The sequence below is a fragment of the Lithobates pipiens genome, unplaced genomic scaffold (genome assembly GCF_037356315.1).
Source record: "Lithobates pipiens isolate NorthernLeopardFrog02 unplaced genomic scaffold, aLitPip1_a1.2 Scaffold_18, whole genome shotgun sequence".
NCBI classification, from domain to species: domain Eukaryota; kingdom Metazoa; phylum Chordata; class Amphibia; order Anura; family Ranidae; genus Lithobates; species Lithobates pipiens.
In genome coordinates this window covers 553,407,534-553,426,259 of record NW_027507758.1, presented here as the reverse complement: position 1 = coordinate 553,426,259, position 18,726 = coordinate 553,407,534, and the positions used below count along the sequence as shown (strand labels likewise).

General features: G+C 43.5%; 1 protein-coding gene across 6 annotated transcripts in view; it reads left to right on the top strand.

The window, feature by feature from the left end:
• The window catches only part of CD2AP (CD2 associated protein), a 192,051-nt gene that overhangs the window by 77,931 nt on the left and 95,394 nt on the right, over positions 1–18,726 (top strand). The window contains exon 1 of one of the 6 annotated variants that reach the window (XM_077488907.1): positions 6,040–6,168. The exons of 4 other annotated variants lie outside the window; for them this stretch is intronic. In XM_077488907.1, coding sequence (XP_077345033.1) covers positions 6,085–6,168 — 84 coding nt within the window. In that variant the 5' untranslated portion in view covers positions 6,040–6,084. Of the gene's footprint in view, positions 1–6,039; positions 6,169–6,211; positions 6,297–18,726 lie in introns of those variants that run through there. One more of the 6 variants, XM_077488908.1, reaches the window with a different exon arrangement.

Below are 18,726 nucleotides of genomic sequence, written 5' to 3'. Positions count from 1 at the left end.
GGGGCTTGTTTTGTGGGTCATTTATAGTTTAAGAGAAATCATCTGGATTCCTTTAGCCTGGGTGCAGTCACTGTTCGGCTGACAATTTTTCCACACAAATCCTTCAACAAAAAATGTATTTTTTCCAAACTGGGTGGTTCTGATGGGGCCACCTACCGCTTGAATTTCGTCCAGCTCAGCAGGATGATTCAAGCTGTGTATGGCTGCTGTTTTCGGTGCTGTTCACATATTTCTTGCTTCCACTGGTAAATTCTTTTCTAGAACAGTCCTATCTGAATGCTCAGCAAAATATAGTTTTATGCCTCACTTTAGTTTATACGGCTAAAGGGTCATATGGATTATAATGTTGGTGAAGAAAAAATTGCATAGGGATTGATTTACTTGAACTGGAGAGTGTAAAATCTGGTGCAGCTGTGCATTGTAACCAATCGGCTTCCAGGTTTTTTGTCAAAGCTTAACGTGTTTATTTATTTTTACTCTGCCAGCCCCTCTCTAGTATCCACCTATAACACACAGTGTAAGTGGACGTGGCGAACGAAGCTTCTATACATCTTTTTTTGCTGATCTTCAGGCTGGTTATGTGACTCCCGGCCGCTCTTCTACTACGGAATGGGTTGTTTTACAAGGTGATCTTTTACAATCACTTTAATTAAACAAGCTGAAGTTGGAAGCCGATTGGCCACCATGCACAGCTGCACCAGATTTTGCTCTTTCCATTTGTAGTAAATCAACTCCCTTGTCTACTCTTCCCCATCAGTACTGGTTTGTAGCTCTGTGCAGTGGTTGATGGAAACTGGCCAATGTGTAACCTGATCTGATTCTACAGGATGGAGTCTGATGACTTCACTTTTGGGAAGATTTCCACATTTCTGAAGTATGTTAATCAGATAAGAAATCTAACATTCCTGTCTTTACAGGGGGAGGTTACTTGGCTTTTCCCATAGTACTTCATCTCCTATTACCTGTCCTGCTCTCTGCCCTGTACACACTCACAGCCCACACACACACACACAGTTCGTGTCTTGACAAACAAACCGGCACGCCCTGACTAAGTACAGTTTAGAAATCTATTTATATGTACAGGTGGCACTGAGTTGGTCATATGTCCTCCTGTCCTGCAATTTCATGTGAATTACGGATTTCTGACCAACTTGGGCCTCACATAATAAAAATGGTGGCTAGGTAAAGTCCTTCTCTCCAAAAGCTTCCCTGTTGACAATCTGTCCTATCCAATTTTTACATGTTGATGTGCCTGGAGTAGGGATGAGAATCGGCCACACATCTTACACCAGCTTGTACTATAGGGAACTGTAGTGATCAGGAAAGGTTTAGGTTTAGTTCAGTCTCATTTGCACCTTTCTGCTTTTAAAGATGGCTGCTGGCCCCCACAAACATGACTTCTGCCCAGTGGGTGGGTGTGGGGAGATTTCATTATAAATGGCTACAACCCCAACCTATACCTTGCCTTTATATTAAGAAGCTCATGGAAGGGTAAGCAAGACAAAAATTTCCAGCTCCACTAGCCAGCCTGCAACAAAGCGCAATGACTCTTCAGTGGCCAATTCACGGTACCCCAGTTTTCAGGCATTTTAGCACTAGAAATTGCCTCTAGCAAAAAAATACATTTTTTTTTTGCAGTGTGTGCTTTTCATACTGGGACGGTGCTCTTGTGGGATTTTATAAAAAAAAAAACAGCATCTTTGGGGTGTGTTGGGAGTGCTGTAGTGTGAAAGGGGTCTTATTTGAGTCTCCAAAGTTGGAGCACATATATAAGAATGGACAGATTAAGGGCAGGTGTGCCTAGAGGGAGCCCACCCCTCCCTTTTTACTGTTACAGGTTAGCCACTGTGCAGAGGATTATGTGTGATGTGTGTGTGTGTGTGTATGTATGTGTGTGTGTGTAATTATATATATATATATATATATGTATATGTATATGTATATGTATATATATATATATATATATATATGTATATGTATATGTATATGTGTGTGTGTGTATGTATATGTATCTCCATGATCCTGCATTTCCGAAGTAGCGGCCACAAATGAGCGCCGTAGGCGGCTCACCCCTGCTAAGATTATTCACAACGGGAGCCAGTGGGTGGGGTACTATGGACTTGATGTCCACCAGCACAGGCCTGTCATTCTGTACAGAGGCAGAACAGCAGTCTGCCCATGTAAACAAGACAGATTGCAAAGCAGGGACAAGGATCCACGTCTTCCCCTAATGAAAGCACCTCACACGCTGTATAAAAACACAGGCTGGGCACACTGGGCTGGGTAAACTTTTTGATCACCCCCTTATGTTAACCCCTTCCCAGCCAGTGTCAGTAGAGTGACAGTGCATATTTTTAGCACTGATCACTATTGGTGTCACTGGTTCCCAAAAAAGTTTGTGTCCAATTGTCTGCGCAATATTGTATTACAAGTCATTGATTGCTGGCATTACTAATAAAAATAAATAAACATTCTGTGAATACATCACATAGTTTGTACATGATATAACGTTTGTGCAAAACCAATCAATATACGCTTATTGGGATTTTTTTAACAAAATGTAGCAGAATATATATAGGTCTAAACTGAAGAAGAAATTTTTATTTATTTTTTAAATATTTTTATTAGACGTGTTTTATAGTAGAAAATAAAAAATATTGTTTTTTCTATTCAAAATTGGTGGTCTTTTTTTTGTTTATAGTGCAAAAAATAAGCCTCAGAGGTAAGGAAAGGAAAAGAAAGCTCTATTTGTGGGGGGGGGAAGCACATGTTTTATTTAGGTGCAATGTTGCACGACCACACAATTGTCAGTTATAGTAACGCAGTGCGGTATTGCAAAAAAGTGGCCTGGTCATGAAGCAGAGTAAATCTTCAAGAGCTGAAGTGGTTAAAGGTGGAGGGAATGCACTGAACACCCAGCAATAGCACACTGGCTGCGACGGTATCCAGTGCATGAAGATTTCATATCCGTATCCAGATGGAAGAGAAAATAAACGCACTAAGCATAAGTTAGTTGATTGTGCTGTAGTTCAAGTGTGTCTTGCTACATATAAGATTTTCAGCAAGGTGGCACAGATCTTGGCACCATAGACGCGGTCTCGGCCTTAGGAGAGGCCGCGGCTTCGGCCTAGCTCCGAAGCGGCGACCATCTTTCTACACCCAGGTGTTTAAAATGTGATCGCTCCGATGGAGCGATCACTTGTAAACAAACCGGCGTCATGACATGACGCCGGTTTCTCTCTCCCCTCTCTGTACTGATCTGTGCAGTGGAGGGGAGAGGTCGGATGGATGCAGCCATCCCTCCATACCCTGCCAATGCAATACTCTGCCCTGCCCTACCATGCCATGCTCTACTCTGCCCTACCATGCCATGCTCTACTCTGCCCTACCATGCCATGCTCTACTCTGCCCTACCATGCCATGCTCTACTCTGCCCTGCCCTACCATGCCATGCTCTACTCTGCCCTGCCCTACCATGCCATGCTCTACTCTGCCCTGCCCTACCATGCCATGCTCTACTCTGCCCTGCCCTACCATGCCATGCTCTACTCTGCCCTGCCCTACCATGCCATGCTCTACTCTGCCCTGCCTTACCATGCCATGCTCTACTCTGCCCTGCCCTACCATGCCATGCTCTACTCTGCCCTGCCCTACCATGCCATGCTCTACTCTGCCCTGCCCTACCATGCCATGCTCTACTCTGCCCTGCCCTACCATGCCATGCTCTACTCTGCCCTGCCCTACCATGCCATGCTCTACTCTGCCCTGCCCTACCATGCCATGCTCTACTCTGCCCTACCATGCCATGCTCTACTCTGCCCTACCATGCCATGCTCTACTCTGCCCTACCATGCCATGCTCTACTCTGCCCTACCATGCCATGCTCTACTCTGCCCTACCATGCCATGCTCTACTCTGCCCTACCATGCCATGCTCTACTCTGCCCTACCATGCCATGCTCTACTCTGCCCTACCATGCCATGCTCTACTCTGCCCTACCATGCCATGCTCTACTCTGCCCTACCATGCCATGCTCTGCCCTACCATGCCATGCCATGCTCTACTCTGCCCTGCCATGCTCTACTCTGCCCTGCCATGCTCTACTCTGCCCTGCCATGCTCTACTCTGCCCTGCCATGCTCTACTCTGCCCTGCCATGCTCTACTCTGCCCTGCCATGCTCTACTCTGCCCTGCCATGCTCTACTCTGCCCTGCCATGCTCTACTCTGCCCTGCCCTGCCATACCCTGCCCTGCCCTGCCCTGCCATACTCTGCTCTGCCATGCCCGGCCCTGCTATGCCCTGCTCTGCTATACTCTGCCCTGCAATACTATACTATACTATGCGCTATGCAATACTCTGCCCTGCCCTGCAATACTCTGCCCTGCCCTGCAATACTCTGCCCTGCCCTGCAATGCCCGCCAATACTCTGCCCTGCCCTGCAATGCATAGCTAATCAAAAAAAAAACACTAGATTCATTAAAAAATAAAAAGAAAAAAAATAATCGGATAGTCGTTGACTAATCGAAGAAATAATCGATAGATTAGTCGACAGACAAATTAATCGTTAGTTGCAGCTCTACTGCAAGGCTTAATTTCCTGATTTCCTTACTGAAGATGCAGCACCCGAGGACCGAGGGATGGTTCGGTCTCCGGTGCCGACATTGCTGGACCCTGGACAGGTAAGTGTCCTTATTTTAAAAGTCAGCAGCTACAGTATTTGTAGCTGCTGACTTTAAAAAAAAAAAAAAAAAAAAAAATTGTGTGTTTTTTTTTTTTTTTTTTGTTATATATAAATAGTCTGTGTTGATTGTAAGAGAGTGACATTCCACTTTAAAGCAGAGGTCCGCCCAAAAAGAAAAAATTAAAAGCCAGCAGCTACACATACTGCGGCTGCTGGCTTTTAATAATAGGACACTTATCTGTCCTGGAGTCCGCAGCTGCTGTTTCCATCAACTGTCGCATGCTGCCACCGCCATTGTGGGTAAAGGGAACCGGGCGGTGTAGCCTTACGGCTTCACACTCAAAACCCTACTGCGCGAGGCCCCGCTCCTCTCTCCTACTAGTTCGGTGACAGAGGGAGGAGGAGGGAGCCCCGCGGTGACGTCGTGGGCCATGGCACGGACGCCTGGAAAAAGGACAAGTATCCTATCCCTCCTCCCTCCCGAAAGGTACCAATTGTGGCACCGGAGGTGGAGAGGAGACAAATGAGCGTAAGTTCCACTTTTGGGTGATTAAAGTGATTGTAAAGCTTTGTTTGTTTTGTTTGTTTTTTTTTTTTTTTAAAGTAACAAACATGTTATACTTGCCACCTCTGCAAGTCTTTTGCACAGCGGCCCGATCCTCCTTTTCTGGGGTCCCCCAGCGGTGCTCCTGGCTCCTCCTCTTAGAGTGCCCCCACGAAGAGCCGCATTCCATGGGGGCACTCGTGTGGGCATGCTCCAGAGTCCTGCTGCTGCGTCCATTGACACAGACAGCAGGACTTGGCCCCACTTCCCGCGTCACTAGATTTGATTGAAAGCAGCGGGTGCCAATGGCTCCTGCTGCTAACAGTGTCTACAATGAGGACCCAAGACATGAGCTAGAGCTGCTGGGCTCATTCTCGTTGCTGGAATGATCAGGTTCAGGTAAGGATAGGGGGGGGGGGTGGCTGCCGCGCAGGCTTCCCACCTGAACGCATAGAATACATTCAGGTGAAAAACCTTGAGACTTTACAACTCCTTTTAAGTATTGTTAGCATTCTCATCTCTAATTGGGAATTATGTTAGTTTCCTGTAGTCCTCTGCACTGCAGAATGGGAACACGTAACAATGTGTCTGATGTATGCAGTTCTTACCCCTACAATGCTCCTGTGTATAGGCAAAACACTTAATATATAAAGTAGAGAGACTTTTCTGACTTTTGTTGAGGGCTCCAGATTTAGTTTACAATCATTGTTTGTAAAATACTCCTCTTTTTCCCTCCCCTCTCAGTGGGCAGATTTAAGTGAGAGTTGGGTGCTGGGCTCTTGTTTGTACATTATATCAGGCAGTCCTGTTGTTGGCTCAGGTGATCAGCCGTCCCTGAAAGTTATCTGCAGTCTGGTCATGTTATTACACGCGTGTAAGGCCCCTCCCATAGGTAGCAGTCACAGCTGGGTGTGTGAACACACAAGTATGTCTAAGGACCCGGTGAGTGTGATTTTCTTTCATTCTCTCATATTTAGACATTAATAGCTGAACTGAATGGCTGCCTAATGTGTTTTATGAGATCGTTGGTCTTAAAGTTGAACCAGCCACCTATAACGCGTGACTCGATGGTAATTAACACTACGCCTCTCATACCAGAGAACAGGAATACGAGCTTGTATTGTGTAATCATTGCTTTGACGCAGGATTGTTATAGTTTTATAGGGATCTATAGCCTTTTTTTAATGTATATTATCATTTTTGCATTCGCTGAATGTAGTTGTATTTGTCAATTTGTTTATTTTTTTTGGCAAAAACATATGGGGAAAATATAAACACAGTAATGGCCATAAGGCATTTCTACTATGTTTTTAAAGGGGGGCATACCTGGTAAAATAGGTAAATTGTCTGTGGACATAACAGCATTACTTAAAACTGTTTTTTTTTGTTTTTTTAGTTTCTTTTTCAGTTATGAGGAAGGGTAAGACCTCTGTCAGGTTTAGGTCTTACTCACACGGGGACTGAGAGGCCCATGTATGTATTCATCTCTCTCTCTCTATATCTATATCTATATCTATATCTATATATCTATATCTATATCTATTCAGGGAGCCTATGTAATAGAATGGCGATGCATTTACTCCTTGTAATAGAATGGAGATGCATTGGCATACCTGAGTTGAATTGTTTGTGTTTGGGGCGGTGCTCCTGTCCCTGCACACCTGTCAAACATGGATGTTCAGTTGTGTCCATACAGCTGCTGCGTCTTGATTTACGGCACTGTGGGTGACAGTGGTGTAGTGGTTGGCACTTTCGCCTAGCAGCAAAAGGGTCCTGATACAAATCCAAACCACAATACTACCTGCTTGGAGTTCCCACTGTGCCTGTGTGGGTTTCCTCTGGGTATTCCGGTTTCCTCCTACATTCCAAAGACATGCTGGCAAGTTAATTAGATCCTAATTTGTGTGTGTGTGTGTGTGTGTCTGACTGACTGACTGACTGTAACTTGAGGACCTTAGATTGTAAGCTCCTCGAGGGTAGGGACTGATATGACTTTACAATGTATATGTAAAGTGCTGCGTAAATTGTTGGCGCTATATATGTACTGTACCTGAAATAATTTCTTGCATAGACTGCCTGCACGGAGCTCCAGGTGACTTCAGCCTTGTAAAACAAAAACCCCTCATTACCGCTGTATGAGCCTCAGCATTCATGTAGTGAGATATTTTATTGAGGTCTGTGTCGCCATTGCGGAGCTATAATCACTCCCTGTTTATTCACAGGACAGGAAGTGAGGCTAACTCTCTCCCCAACAAGGACATAAAATCCTTACAGGTTAGAACACTTCCCCAGTCTGATCAAAAATGAAGACCAAGCCTTTTCTGGCACTTTTTGTTTACAAGTTTTTTTTGCTAGAAAATTACTTTGAACCCCCAAATATATAAAATATATATGTGTGTGTGTGTGTGTGTATATCTATCGCTATATCTATCGCTATATCTATCGCTATATCTATCGCTATATCTATCGCTATATCTATCGCTATATCTATCGCTATATCTATCGCTATATCTATCGCTATATCTATCGCTATATCTATCGCTATATCTATCGCTATATCTATCGCTATATCTATCGCTATATCTATCGCTATATCTATCGCTATATCTATCGCTATATCTATCGCTATATCTATCGCTATATCTATCGCTATATCTATCGCTATATCTATCGCTATATCTATCGCTATATCTATCGCTATATCTATCGCTATATCTATCGCTATATCTATCGCTATATCTATCGCTATATCTATCGCTATATCTATCGCTATATCTATCGCTATATCTATCGCTATATCTATCGCTATATCTATCGCTATATCTATCGCTATATCTATCGCTATATCTATCGCTATATCTATCGCTATATCTATCGCTATATCTATCGCTATATCTATCGCTATATCTATCGCTATATCTATCGCTATATCTATCGCTATATCTATCGCTATATCTATCGCTATATCTATCGCTATATCTATCGCTATATCTATCGCTATATCTATCGCTATATCTATCGCTATATCTATCGCTATATCTATCGCTATATCTATCGCTATATCTATCGCTATATCTATCGCTATATCTATCGCTATATCTATCGCTATATCTATCGCTATATCTATCGCTATATCTATCGCTATATCTATCGCTATATCTATCGCTATATCTATCGCTATATCTATCGCTATATCTATCGCTATATCTATCGCTATATCTATCGCTATATCTATATATAAATATAATTTTTTTTTTTTTTAAGAGACCCTAGGGCAGCGATGGCGAACCTTGGCACCCCAGATGTTTTGGAACTACATTTCCCATGATGCTTATGCATTCTGCAGTGTAGTTGAGCATCATGAGAAATGTAGTTCCAAAACATCTGGGGTGCCAAGGTTCGCCATCACTGCCCTAGGGAATAAAATGGCTATCCTTGCAATTTTTATGTCATAGGTTATTTGCACAGCGGTTTTTCAAACACCATTTCTTTGGGAAAAAATTCTCTTATATTTACCAACTGACACAGCTCCTCTCTTAGCCATTGGGTTGTTACGCCACCTTTAGGAGAGGACTAGGCATAACATGTTATAAAAAAACACAGAACTTTTAGTTCCGCCCAAGGGGCGGTCCCTTAGGTAACAACCCGGTCCATGTTGTTTTTTTTTTTTTTTTTTTTTTTTTTCTGCAGAAGCTCTGCTTTTTGCACAAGACTAAAGATCCTGTGATCTGCTATCAACAGCCGGCTGGGTGACGGGCTGGATACTCTTATCCTTGTAGTCTACCCAGCCTGGCCAGTGAGCGTGTGCAGATCAGAGCTATGCGCTGGGTCGGCCATGACTTACCTCAGCTCCAGAGGTGGTCGGTGAGTGTTAATGCCCTGGGGCACACATATGACCAGGCTACTGATGTCTGCGCCAGTGTGCCAGGCTAACAGCCACCCCGTACTGATTGGAGAGTGGGTCTGTGATGGAATGTCTCCCAACTCTGCAGGACTGGTAAGTACAGCTCTCCCTGCTTCGGTGGGGCTGGGCATTTCCTGGGAGGTCGATTTGGGGTCCCTCATCTCCCTCTCTTCTCTCCCTGTCCCTGTCTTCCCTCCCCCTCCCTGTGGGGGGATGCTGCATGAGGCTGCTGAGCGGTATGTGTCTTCTGTGCAGGGGCTCTCCGGGGGGGGGGGGGGGGGGGTTATCTCACCTGGGAAGGACTGCACTGGCTGTGCCCTGATGTGTGTTTTTCTCTCCCGGGAGGGTGTCTGGTGGCTGTGCCTGTCGATCGCTGCAGCACTGTTCACCGCCATTTCTCTCACTGTTCCTCATGGTATTTGATGTTCGGCCATCTAGGGTGAGGGCAAGGAGCAACATGCTCTCCTGTAGCTCGGTGGCCATTTTCCCTGTGTTTTTGTCCTTTATACTGGACCCTCGGCAGCCATTTTCTTGAAACCTGAGCAAGTTTTTTGGACATTCTCAAGGAGCAGCAGGCTTTCCTGTAGCTCAGCGGCCATTTTCCTGGAGCCTGAACACATTGTGGATCAGTCGTCTATTTACACTTTTACAAAATTCTACAAGGTAGATGTCAGTGCATCGGCTGGTGCCTGTTTTGGCCGCAAAGTTTTGCATGCGGCTGTATAGTTGCAATTGCACATACAATTTTTCCTTTTTTCCTCTTTTTTTTTTTTTTGGCTAAAACGCAGTTCCTTTAAGTTAATGCACTGTTGCATTTGTTACCACAGTTTGGTTGCGGTTTGAGGGTAGTGTCTCTCTGTTGAGGAGTGCCGTTTTTTTGTGGTGGTTTTTCCACACACTGTCGTTTTTTTTGTGGGTAAAGTTCATACTAGTTCCACATGCCATGGTGATGAAGTTTTTATGCTGTTTTCCCACCCCTCGTTTGGCACTGCTTGGGGGGCATTCCAATGGCTAAGAGAGGAGCTGTGTCAGTCGGTGAATATAAGAGAAAATAGGATTTTTTTGTACTCGCCATAAAATCCTTTTCTCTGTAATTCACTGACACAACTCCCGCCCCTCACATTTTTCTTTGTTGTACTGCTTGTTGACGTACTGAAGCTGCAAGGCAGGCTAGGGGGTTGTTACCTAAGGGACCGCCCCTTGGGCGGAACTAAAAGTTCAGCATTTTTCATAACATGTTATGCCTAGTCCTCTCCTGAAGGTGGCGTAACAACCCAATGGTTAAGAGAGGAGCTGTGTCAGTCGGTGAATTACAGAAAAAAGGATTTTACAGTAAGTAAAAAAAATCCTATTTTTAATGAATTAAAAACAAAACCATAATTACCCCAATTTATTTGTAAAATATGAAAGGTGATGTTACACTGACTAAATAGATACCGAACATGTCCTATTTTAAAATTGTGTCTACTTGTGGAATGGCGACAGACTACAGTACTTAGAAATCTCCATAGGCAACGCTTTAAAAGGTTACCTGTTTAGAGTTAGAGGTCATCTAGCGCTAGAATTATTGCTCTCTTATGTTCGCAGCAATACTTCACATGTGTGGTGTGAACACCGTTTACATATGTGTGTGTGAATTACACGTTCGTTTCTGAGCGTGAGCATGGGGGCCCTTTATAAAAAAAAAAAAAAAAATTATATATATATATATATATATATATATAATATATATATATAAAAAATAATTATTTTTAGGACTTTTCTTCCTATAACAAAGAATGGAAACATCCTTTGTAATAGAAATAAGGATGTCAAGTCCTCTGTATGAAGAGATCTTGGTCAAAAAGCAAAAATCTTTTGCGTAAAAAAGAATTGTTTGCTCCTCCCACCCTGGACCAGAAGGGACATCTTGGCATTGCTCTGGTCCTCCAAGGCCATAGAGGCAATCAGACATGTCTTTTAATGCCTCTGTGACCAGTAGGCCGCACTGACAGATCGTTTCTCAGGCGAGCCGGCGAAAATGGTAAGCTGTTGAAACATCGGCGAGGGGTGGTCCACCACTTCTGAAAGTGTTGCAGCGGCTCATAGTCAATCTGAACACTTTTTCAAGAGAGCCAGGCACCGGCTAAAACGAAATACCAGGGTCATGGCAAACCACTTGTAACCCGCAGTGTGTGTGTGTGTGTGTGTGTGTGTCGACGTATTTTTGTAGTCGACATAATGGATTATGCCGACATGCATGCAGGGCATCGATGCGTCACACTGCTCCGTGTCTCCCGCTCTCCTCCGTGCTGCCGTCCACCTCTCTTCTCCCCCTCCGTACATCTGTCCCCCTCTCTCTTCTCTGTGTGCCCCTCTGTGCTGGCGCCCCCCATTGGTATCTCAGGATGGAGAGCGGAGGTAGAAGCCGGTAAAGCTGGCTCCTTCGTTTTTCAGAATGGACAGAGTCGGTGACCACTGACTCTGTCCATTCACATAACTGAAACATTGTAACCCCCTGTGATTACGATGTCTCAGTTAATGAATGGAGAGAAGCCGCTGTCTTCTCTCCATTCATTATCGGTGCAGCAGAGGCTGCAGAGAAAGGGATTGGGGAATCTCTGTCCCCAGTCCCTTTCCCTGTCTCAAATGGGAGATGTCAGAGGTCTGTTAAGACCCCTGATATCTCACCATAGCCCCCCCAACAGGGCTGATAAAAAATTGCAATAAATAACAAAAATAAAAAATAGTAAAAAATAATAATAATAATAAAAAAAAAAAAACACTGACACTTTCCCCACACACCCTCCCCCTTAAAAAAGAAAGCATTGTAAAAAATAAATTATAAACATTCATGAACTTCTGAACAGAAAAGAAAAAGCTAAGATAAAAAATATATAATGTGTATATATGTATGTACTAGTTATATTCTTTTATCATTTTTTTTTTTATGTACTTATCATTTTTTTGTAAAGTTATCCAAAGGATTAATTGGCTAATCAAAAAAAAAATAATACACTAGATTAATAAAAAAAAAAAAAAAAAAATAAAAAAAAAAAAAAAAATTGTCTAGTCCAGGGATATGCAATTAACGGACCTCCCAGCTGTTGCAGAAGTCCCATGAAGCATAGCAAGTCTCTGACAGCCACAAGCATGACACCCAGAGGCAGAGGCATGATGGGACTTGTAGTTTTGCAACAGCTGGAGGTTTGCTAATTGCATATCCCTGGTCTAGACGATGACTAATCGAAATAATAGGACCCCTTTCATACCAGGGTGTTTTGCAGGCGCTATAGCGTTAGAAATAGCGCCTGCAATCCACCCTAAAGAAGCTGCACCATACTGTGTAGCGTGAAAGCCGAGGGCTTTCACACTACAGCGGTGAGCTGACAGGACTTCAGAAAAAAGTCCTGCCAGCAGCTTCTTTGGAACGGTGAAGGAGCGGTGTGTTTACCGCTGCTCCCCATTGAAATCAATGGGGCAGTGCTGTAATACCGCCGGCATAACGCCGCTATTGCGGCGTATTACCGGCTGTTTTAACCCTTTTGCGGCCGCTAGCGGGCGGTAAAAGTACCCCGCTAGCGGCCGAAATGTGCCGCAAATCCGGCGGTAAAACTAAAAATAGCGGCGTTTTACCGCCGACGCAATGGGAGGTGTGGTGGGAAAGGGGTCTAAGTGTGTGTGTGTGTGTGTGTGTGTGTGTGTGTGTGTGTGTGTATGTATGTATGTATGTATGTATGTATGTATGTGTATAAGATGAAACCTGGTCAGAAAGATGGAACTAGCTTTTGAAGTGACTGTAAACCTTTATTTTATTCTTTAAATAAGAAACCTGTTATACTTTCCTCCTCTGTGCAATTATTTAGTAAAAAGCAGCCTTGATCCTCCTCCTCGGATCCCCCGCCGGCTCTCCTGGCTGCCCCCCCCCATGGTGTGTCTCTCGTGGTAAGCTGTTTGCTGTTGTGGGGGGTGCTTGTGCAGGCTCACTCTGTAGTCGGCTCTATGTGTCCATAGACGCACAGAGCACAGTTCATCCATGGCCGATTCCTTTCTCACTGGCTGGGATTGACGGCCAATGGCTCCTACTGCTGCCTCTGAGCCTATAAGGAGGGAGAGAGCCTATAGAGCTTCTGTTCTCGTGCACAGCACTGGATTGGGCTCAGGTAAATAAAAGGGGGGAGCTTCACCTTTACCTCCAATGCAGAGAATGCATTAAAGTATAACTAAAAGCAAAACTTTATTTTTTATTTTTTTTGTTTTGCATAGAGTAGAGGGGGATTAGATCGCTTTTCAGTTTTTGTTGCCGTCTGTGCCCCCATAAAGGAAATTTCCCATTGTCTATTTGTGTTCTTTATTATTTGTCATTGAAAGTGAAAGTAAATGAAAATCCCAAATTTTGGATTGTCCCCAGAAAAATAATAGAGGGGAAAACTTCCAATGGGGCACTCGTTCTGGGGCCCTTGGGACTCGCGGAATTCCATTCCTCTTCCTGCTGAAGGTACACATATATGCATCCTCTCAGTGGGCGGGCTTTAATGCCAAGATGCCGCATATATCCGGCCCTATGTAAACACTTTACAATTCTGAAAGTGCATGATCCCAGCACAGTTACCGGTGGGGAATGCAAAGCTCCTGAGGCATACTTGAGATCGGGACCTTTTCATTCATGTAACCGCTGTGACAGGCAATCGCAGCGCTCACATGAGTTGAATGCCCACCTCTGCCTCCCAGCATTTAGGGCTGAGAGGTGCGGCAGGACGGGGTTCATTTTGTAGAGATTTCCTCACTTCCTGTTTGAATTATGGGACAGGAAGTAAAGGGTACACTGAGAAAAATTTTTTAGAAAAAAAAATATCTGTCGGGGGTTATAACACTCCCTTACTCTATAATGAAACAAAAAGTTTTGCCTATTCTACTTTAAGGTAAAAAAACCTTCATCCTTTACAACCATTTTAAGTGCCAATGTGTGGGGAATTCCAAGAGACTAATCTATTTTGACATACAGCTAACATTAACTATTTTTAGTACATTCATACCTTGATTTTTATTTATAACCTGTTAAGCGTATTTCATTGACAGCGGCAGAAAAATCTATTTCTCTAGGCCTACTGTCATGTCAGAGATGACACAAGCTGTGAGATGGTTTGGTCTGCCTTCTAGAGGGGATTTCCTGAAGACCAGTCTACCCAGTGGCCCAAAGAAATAGGTGATTGTGTTTCACATGTGTGCACATCCATATGCAGATCTAGATCTTTGTAGAAATCATTTTTCATGGATCGAAGAAATGCAGAAAATCAGTATGTTGGACAGGTGTTGTTTTTTTTTTTTTTTTTTTAACTTTTGTCTTTTCTGTTTGTATTTCCGTCATGCTCTATGCATATTTCAGCTTCTGTGTATTATTTCAGTACTGTTGGGTGCTGTTACACATGTACCGTATATATTTTTTTAGCAAACCTACGTTTTTTGATTACAGAACATTAAATTATAGAACAATCTTGTACAAAGTTTTTGGAATAACCACAATTTTAATGAGCAATACCAGCTTTTCCTACAATATTCACCTTGAGGGCTCGTTCACATCAAAAGGTGTGTCCGAGCCTGTGTTTTTTTTTTTTTCAATGGGCTGCCTACACACATTAAAAATGCACTTGGGAGTGCAGCAATGATATTTTTTTTTTTTTTTTTAGATCAAACTGCATTGTTCTGCAGTGGCATGTGTTTTGGCAGCCACGAGCGCACATGTGTTTACCAGATGCATGGAAGTTAATGGCACTCCTGTGTGTCCTCAGAAGATGGCATGTTTTCATGAAAACCATGCACGTTCACCTTATTTGTGATTCAGCCCTGAATTCAGAGCTATCTCTTGCAGTACTTTTTTTTTTTTCTGCCACTAATGTCTTTAGACTGACGAGCTATTCAACTAATGCTTAAGCCTGCCATAGATTTGTTTCCTTTTTTTTTTCCTCCTCTCTAACAAGTGGGCTAATGATCGACATCGGTCAAACAGGCAATACCAGACATGGTTTGAAATATGCAAAAAACATATTTGGGGGGCACACCCTAATGCGTTTAAATTACATTTTTTGAATACGTTCAGGTGTTAACTAGCCTGCAGGAAATGTCATTCTTGAATGTGTGCACTGTAATATGTTTTGTATGGTTTGAAATATGTACGGTCCCTTATATGCCTTTAGGCTCGGTTCACACAGCGGGCGGCACGACTTGAAGCGCCGCGACCTGCACACGATCAGCGGCGACTTGCAAAACGACTTCTGTATAGAAGTCAATGCAAGTCGCCCGAAGTCGCCGCAAAAGTAGTACAGGAACCTTTTTTCTAAGTCGGAGCGACTTGAGTCGCTCCTATTAGAACGGTTCCATAGTACAGAACGGAGCGCGACTTGTCAGGCAGCGAAGTCGCCTGGACAAGTCGCCCCTGTGTGAACCAAGCCTTTTTATTACAATATGTACCATTTGCAACAATCTTAATTGTTATGTTCTCTTTTGATAAAATAAATTTATGGATAAAAAAAAAGAAATATGTCCGTTCCCTTCTGAACCAGCTGAATTTCAATCTACCTATGGTCATCTTTGGAGTGTGCCCAAATAAATGGGCAGGATTCTGGGAATTTTCATCCACAGAGGGTATCGGGCATTTGCTATGAGGATACTACTTTTTTTTTTTTCTTATAAGGTATCAGATTGAAGTAGAGTTAAATTTTCACTTCTAGTGACAAAATATCCTGTGTAGCTATTATAACCATTATAGAACATTTTTATTGAAAATGAAGTTTGTTGCATGTGGCCTTTGTGTTGCCTATAATATACAATAATTACATAATTGGAGGGTCCCGTTCAGGAGGAGTGACACCATTGTTATGGTATTGTGGGAGAAGGTGGTGTCACACCTACCACCAAGAAAATGCACAAATACGATCTACAAAAGAATGCTACACAGCTGTGTGTTTGCCATCTGCCGTGCTTGTACATAGGTAATACCAGCGTGTTTGTGGGTAGTAGCATGTGTACATGTTCGCCAGCGCACCATGGATCAACAATCAACGTCCAAAGGTTTCTTTATTGTAGAAGGATAACATCCGAGACAGGTGCAACGTTTCGGAGCCACGCAGGACCCTTCGTCAGGCATGTGATTTGTGGGTAATAGGTCTGTTTTAATAGCTTGGGATGGTCTAAGTGGCTTTGTTAATAAGTTTGGTTTATACTGTACAGATGACCTTTGCCATACCAGATATAATGTTTAATGGCTGTATATGATACTATACTATGGAGCTTTGAAGCTGAGGGACCTGCCCTGCTTTCTCTGCAGCCTGTTGTGACCATTATCCTGAGTGACCCTGTTGTCTGTATGTCACAATGAACTTCTACACGTGACCAGTAGGTTGCAAGTGATGCTGCAGCTTTGAGCAAATCTTGAGATAATTGTAAGTTTATCAGGATGTGCTATTGATAATTAAGGCAAGATAATGAGCTCTTCTGAAAGTGCTCATTACCCACCTCCCAAAAGTTTCTGAAACATTGCGAGATCACAAAGTCACTTTAGGCAGCCGGCTGATGAAGTGGTAAAGCCTCGTATACACTAATAGTATTTTCTCATTCGACCCACAAAACTGACAGCTCAGGTCGGAGCTGCTGTACTAACAATCCAAGGTTAGTACAGTGATCTCCACTGCTGTGCTATTGTGTTCTGACAGGGGGACAGCCCCCCTGTCATAACACTCCGGTCAGCCAATGGCTGAGCGCGCTGATCGAGAGCTTGATCGGCAGAACGTTTTCAGTCATGAGCCTTTGACTAAAGTTGGCTGAACTGGCTGCCATACACACGGGCTGAATTTCCCCTGGTTTCTTTTAAACCGATCGACGTTCGGCTCGTGTGTACGAGGCTTAAAGATTGGCTCTTTTATAAGGAGGGAACAGATGGGGCACCAGTTTAAAAACACAAATTTATTATAAAAATGTCTAGTAGCTACTCAAAGTGGTGCTTTAACAGGCATTTGTTGTGTAAGAAGTCTGGGATTTTCTATGATGGAGGATTGGACAACTCCTCCGGCACAGCCCACTGTGCATTCCACGCTGCTTTCCAGCTTGTCGGCTGACAGTCTGCATTCTGGATGGAGACTCCAGGCTTCATAGCGTTGTATCATCTGCCACAGATGCCGTGGACACTTCTATCTGACCCAGATTTCTTGCTCAATAAATGCCTATTATAGCACCACTTTTGTGAGTAGCTACTATACATTTTTTATAATAAATGTGTGTTTTTAAACTACTACACCTAGGCTGGCGCCCCTCTTGTTTTGCAGATATCTGCTTCTACTCCTGTGGGGAGCTGCCGGTAGCATAATATATTATGGACTTTTATATCTTGCGCCATTTTCCTTTTTATCTATTATAAGGAACATCCAGAAATGTTTGCTCCTTGGCAAACATCTACCTTTTTCGTGTGAAATTCCTCTGGAAAAATAACATTCTTCTTGATATTTGGGTGTGCCTGGGCATTTTTGTTCTGTAGTCTAATAGCTGTGTTTCTGCAGTGTGAGATTGTGTAAGGCTTTGCTGGCTCGACCTACTAGTGGTGGTGGTGAGACTAGTGCTCACTGTTCTTGTGGGAGGGGAAGCTGTACTCATGGACCTGCAGTACAAGGATCTCCCTGCTTTTTTTTTTTTTTTTTTTTTTTTGTGGATCTTCTACTGCTTTATGGTTATTTACCCAATATTAATTAGGTCACCAGTCAACAGGGAAACCTCTGATATGAGGAAGCAAAGACATACCTCCTCTCAAGATGTCCATTTTCTCAGTCACAGTGCAGAACCAGACCTGGTAAGTCTGTTAGGCCCCTTTCACATGGACGGCTGTTCTGCCGCAGTTTAGCATGTTTATTTTTTTCTGTGAAATTCAAGACTTCAGGCACAGCGATCAGCTGCATTTGTACAGTGTGATTACCTGCGTTTATGTGCGTTGCTGTGCAGTTGCGTTCAGCCGCTGTTATCTAATATAGTCGTTCCCATAGCAACCCTTTTTAAAAAATGTTTTATTTTTTTTTGGTCCCTTGAATCCCTTCTCACGCTGCTATCCGCAGTTGACAAAGACTGCTATTACCTGCGGTTATGTGCATATAGCTGCGCTACATCGCCCCTGGATGCATTCAATTCTATTTTTTCTATTCACACCGAACCGCATGTAACGAAATCGCAGCTAAACGCTGTGTGTGAATGGGGCCATAGGAAAGCATTGTGTGCTTTTAGCTGCGGTAGAAAACTTGAAAATCCACAGCTAAAACTATCCGTCTGTGTGAAAGGGGCCTAAGGGTGGAAATGTTTAGCTGCAGGGAGATCACAGGCAAAATACCGATGATTGGTCCTTTGTCCCCTTGCTTTTTTATTTTATTTTTTTATGAAGAGAAAATATGTTGTAGTTCAAAGTAAACTATGAACCCCTTCATGCCCCCCCCCCCCCCTTTTAACTGGACTATGGGAGAAGCCAGGACAAGTGTACCATGTGACATGTAGTCTGGAAGACTGTGGATCCACGGGCAACTGAGAGGAGAGGTGTTTGGAGGAAGTGTTATTGCTGTGTGTCTGGGATTAGTGAGAGGCCCTTG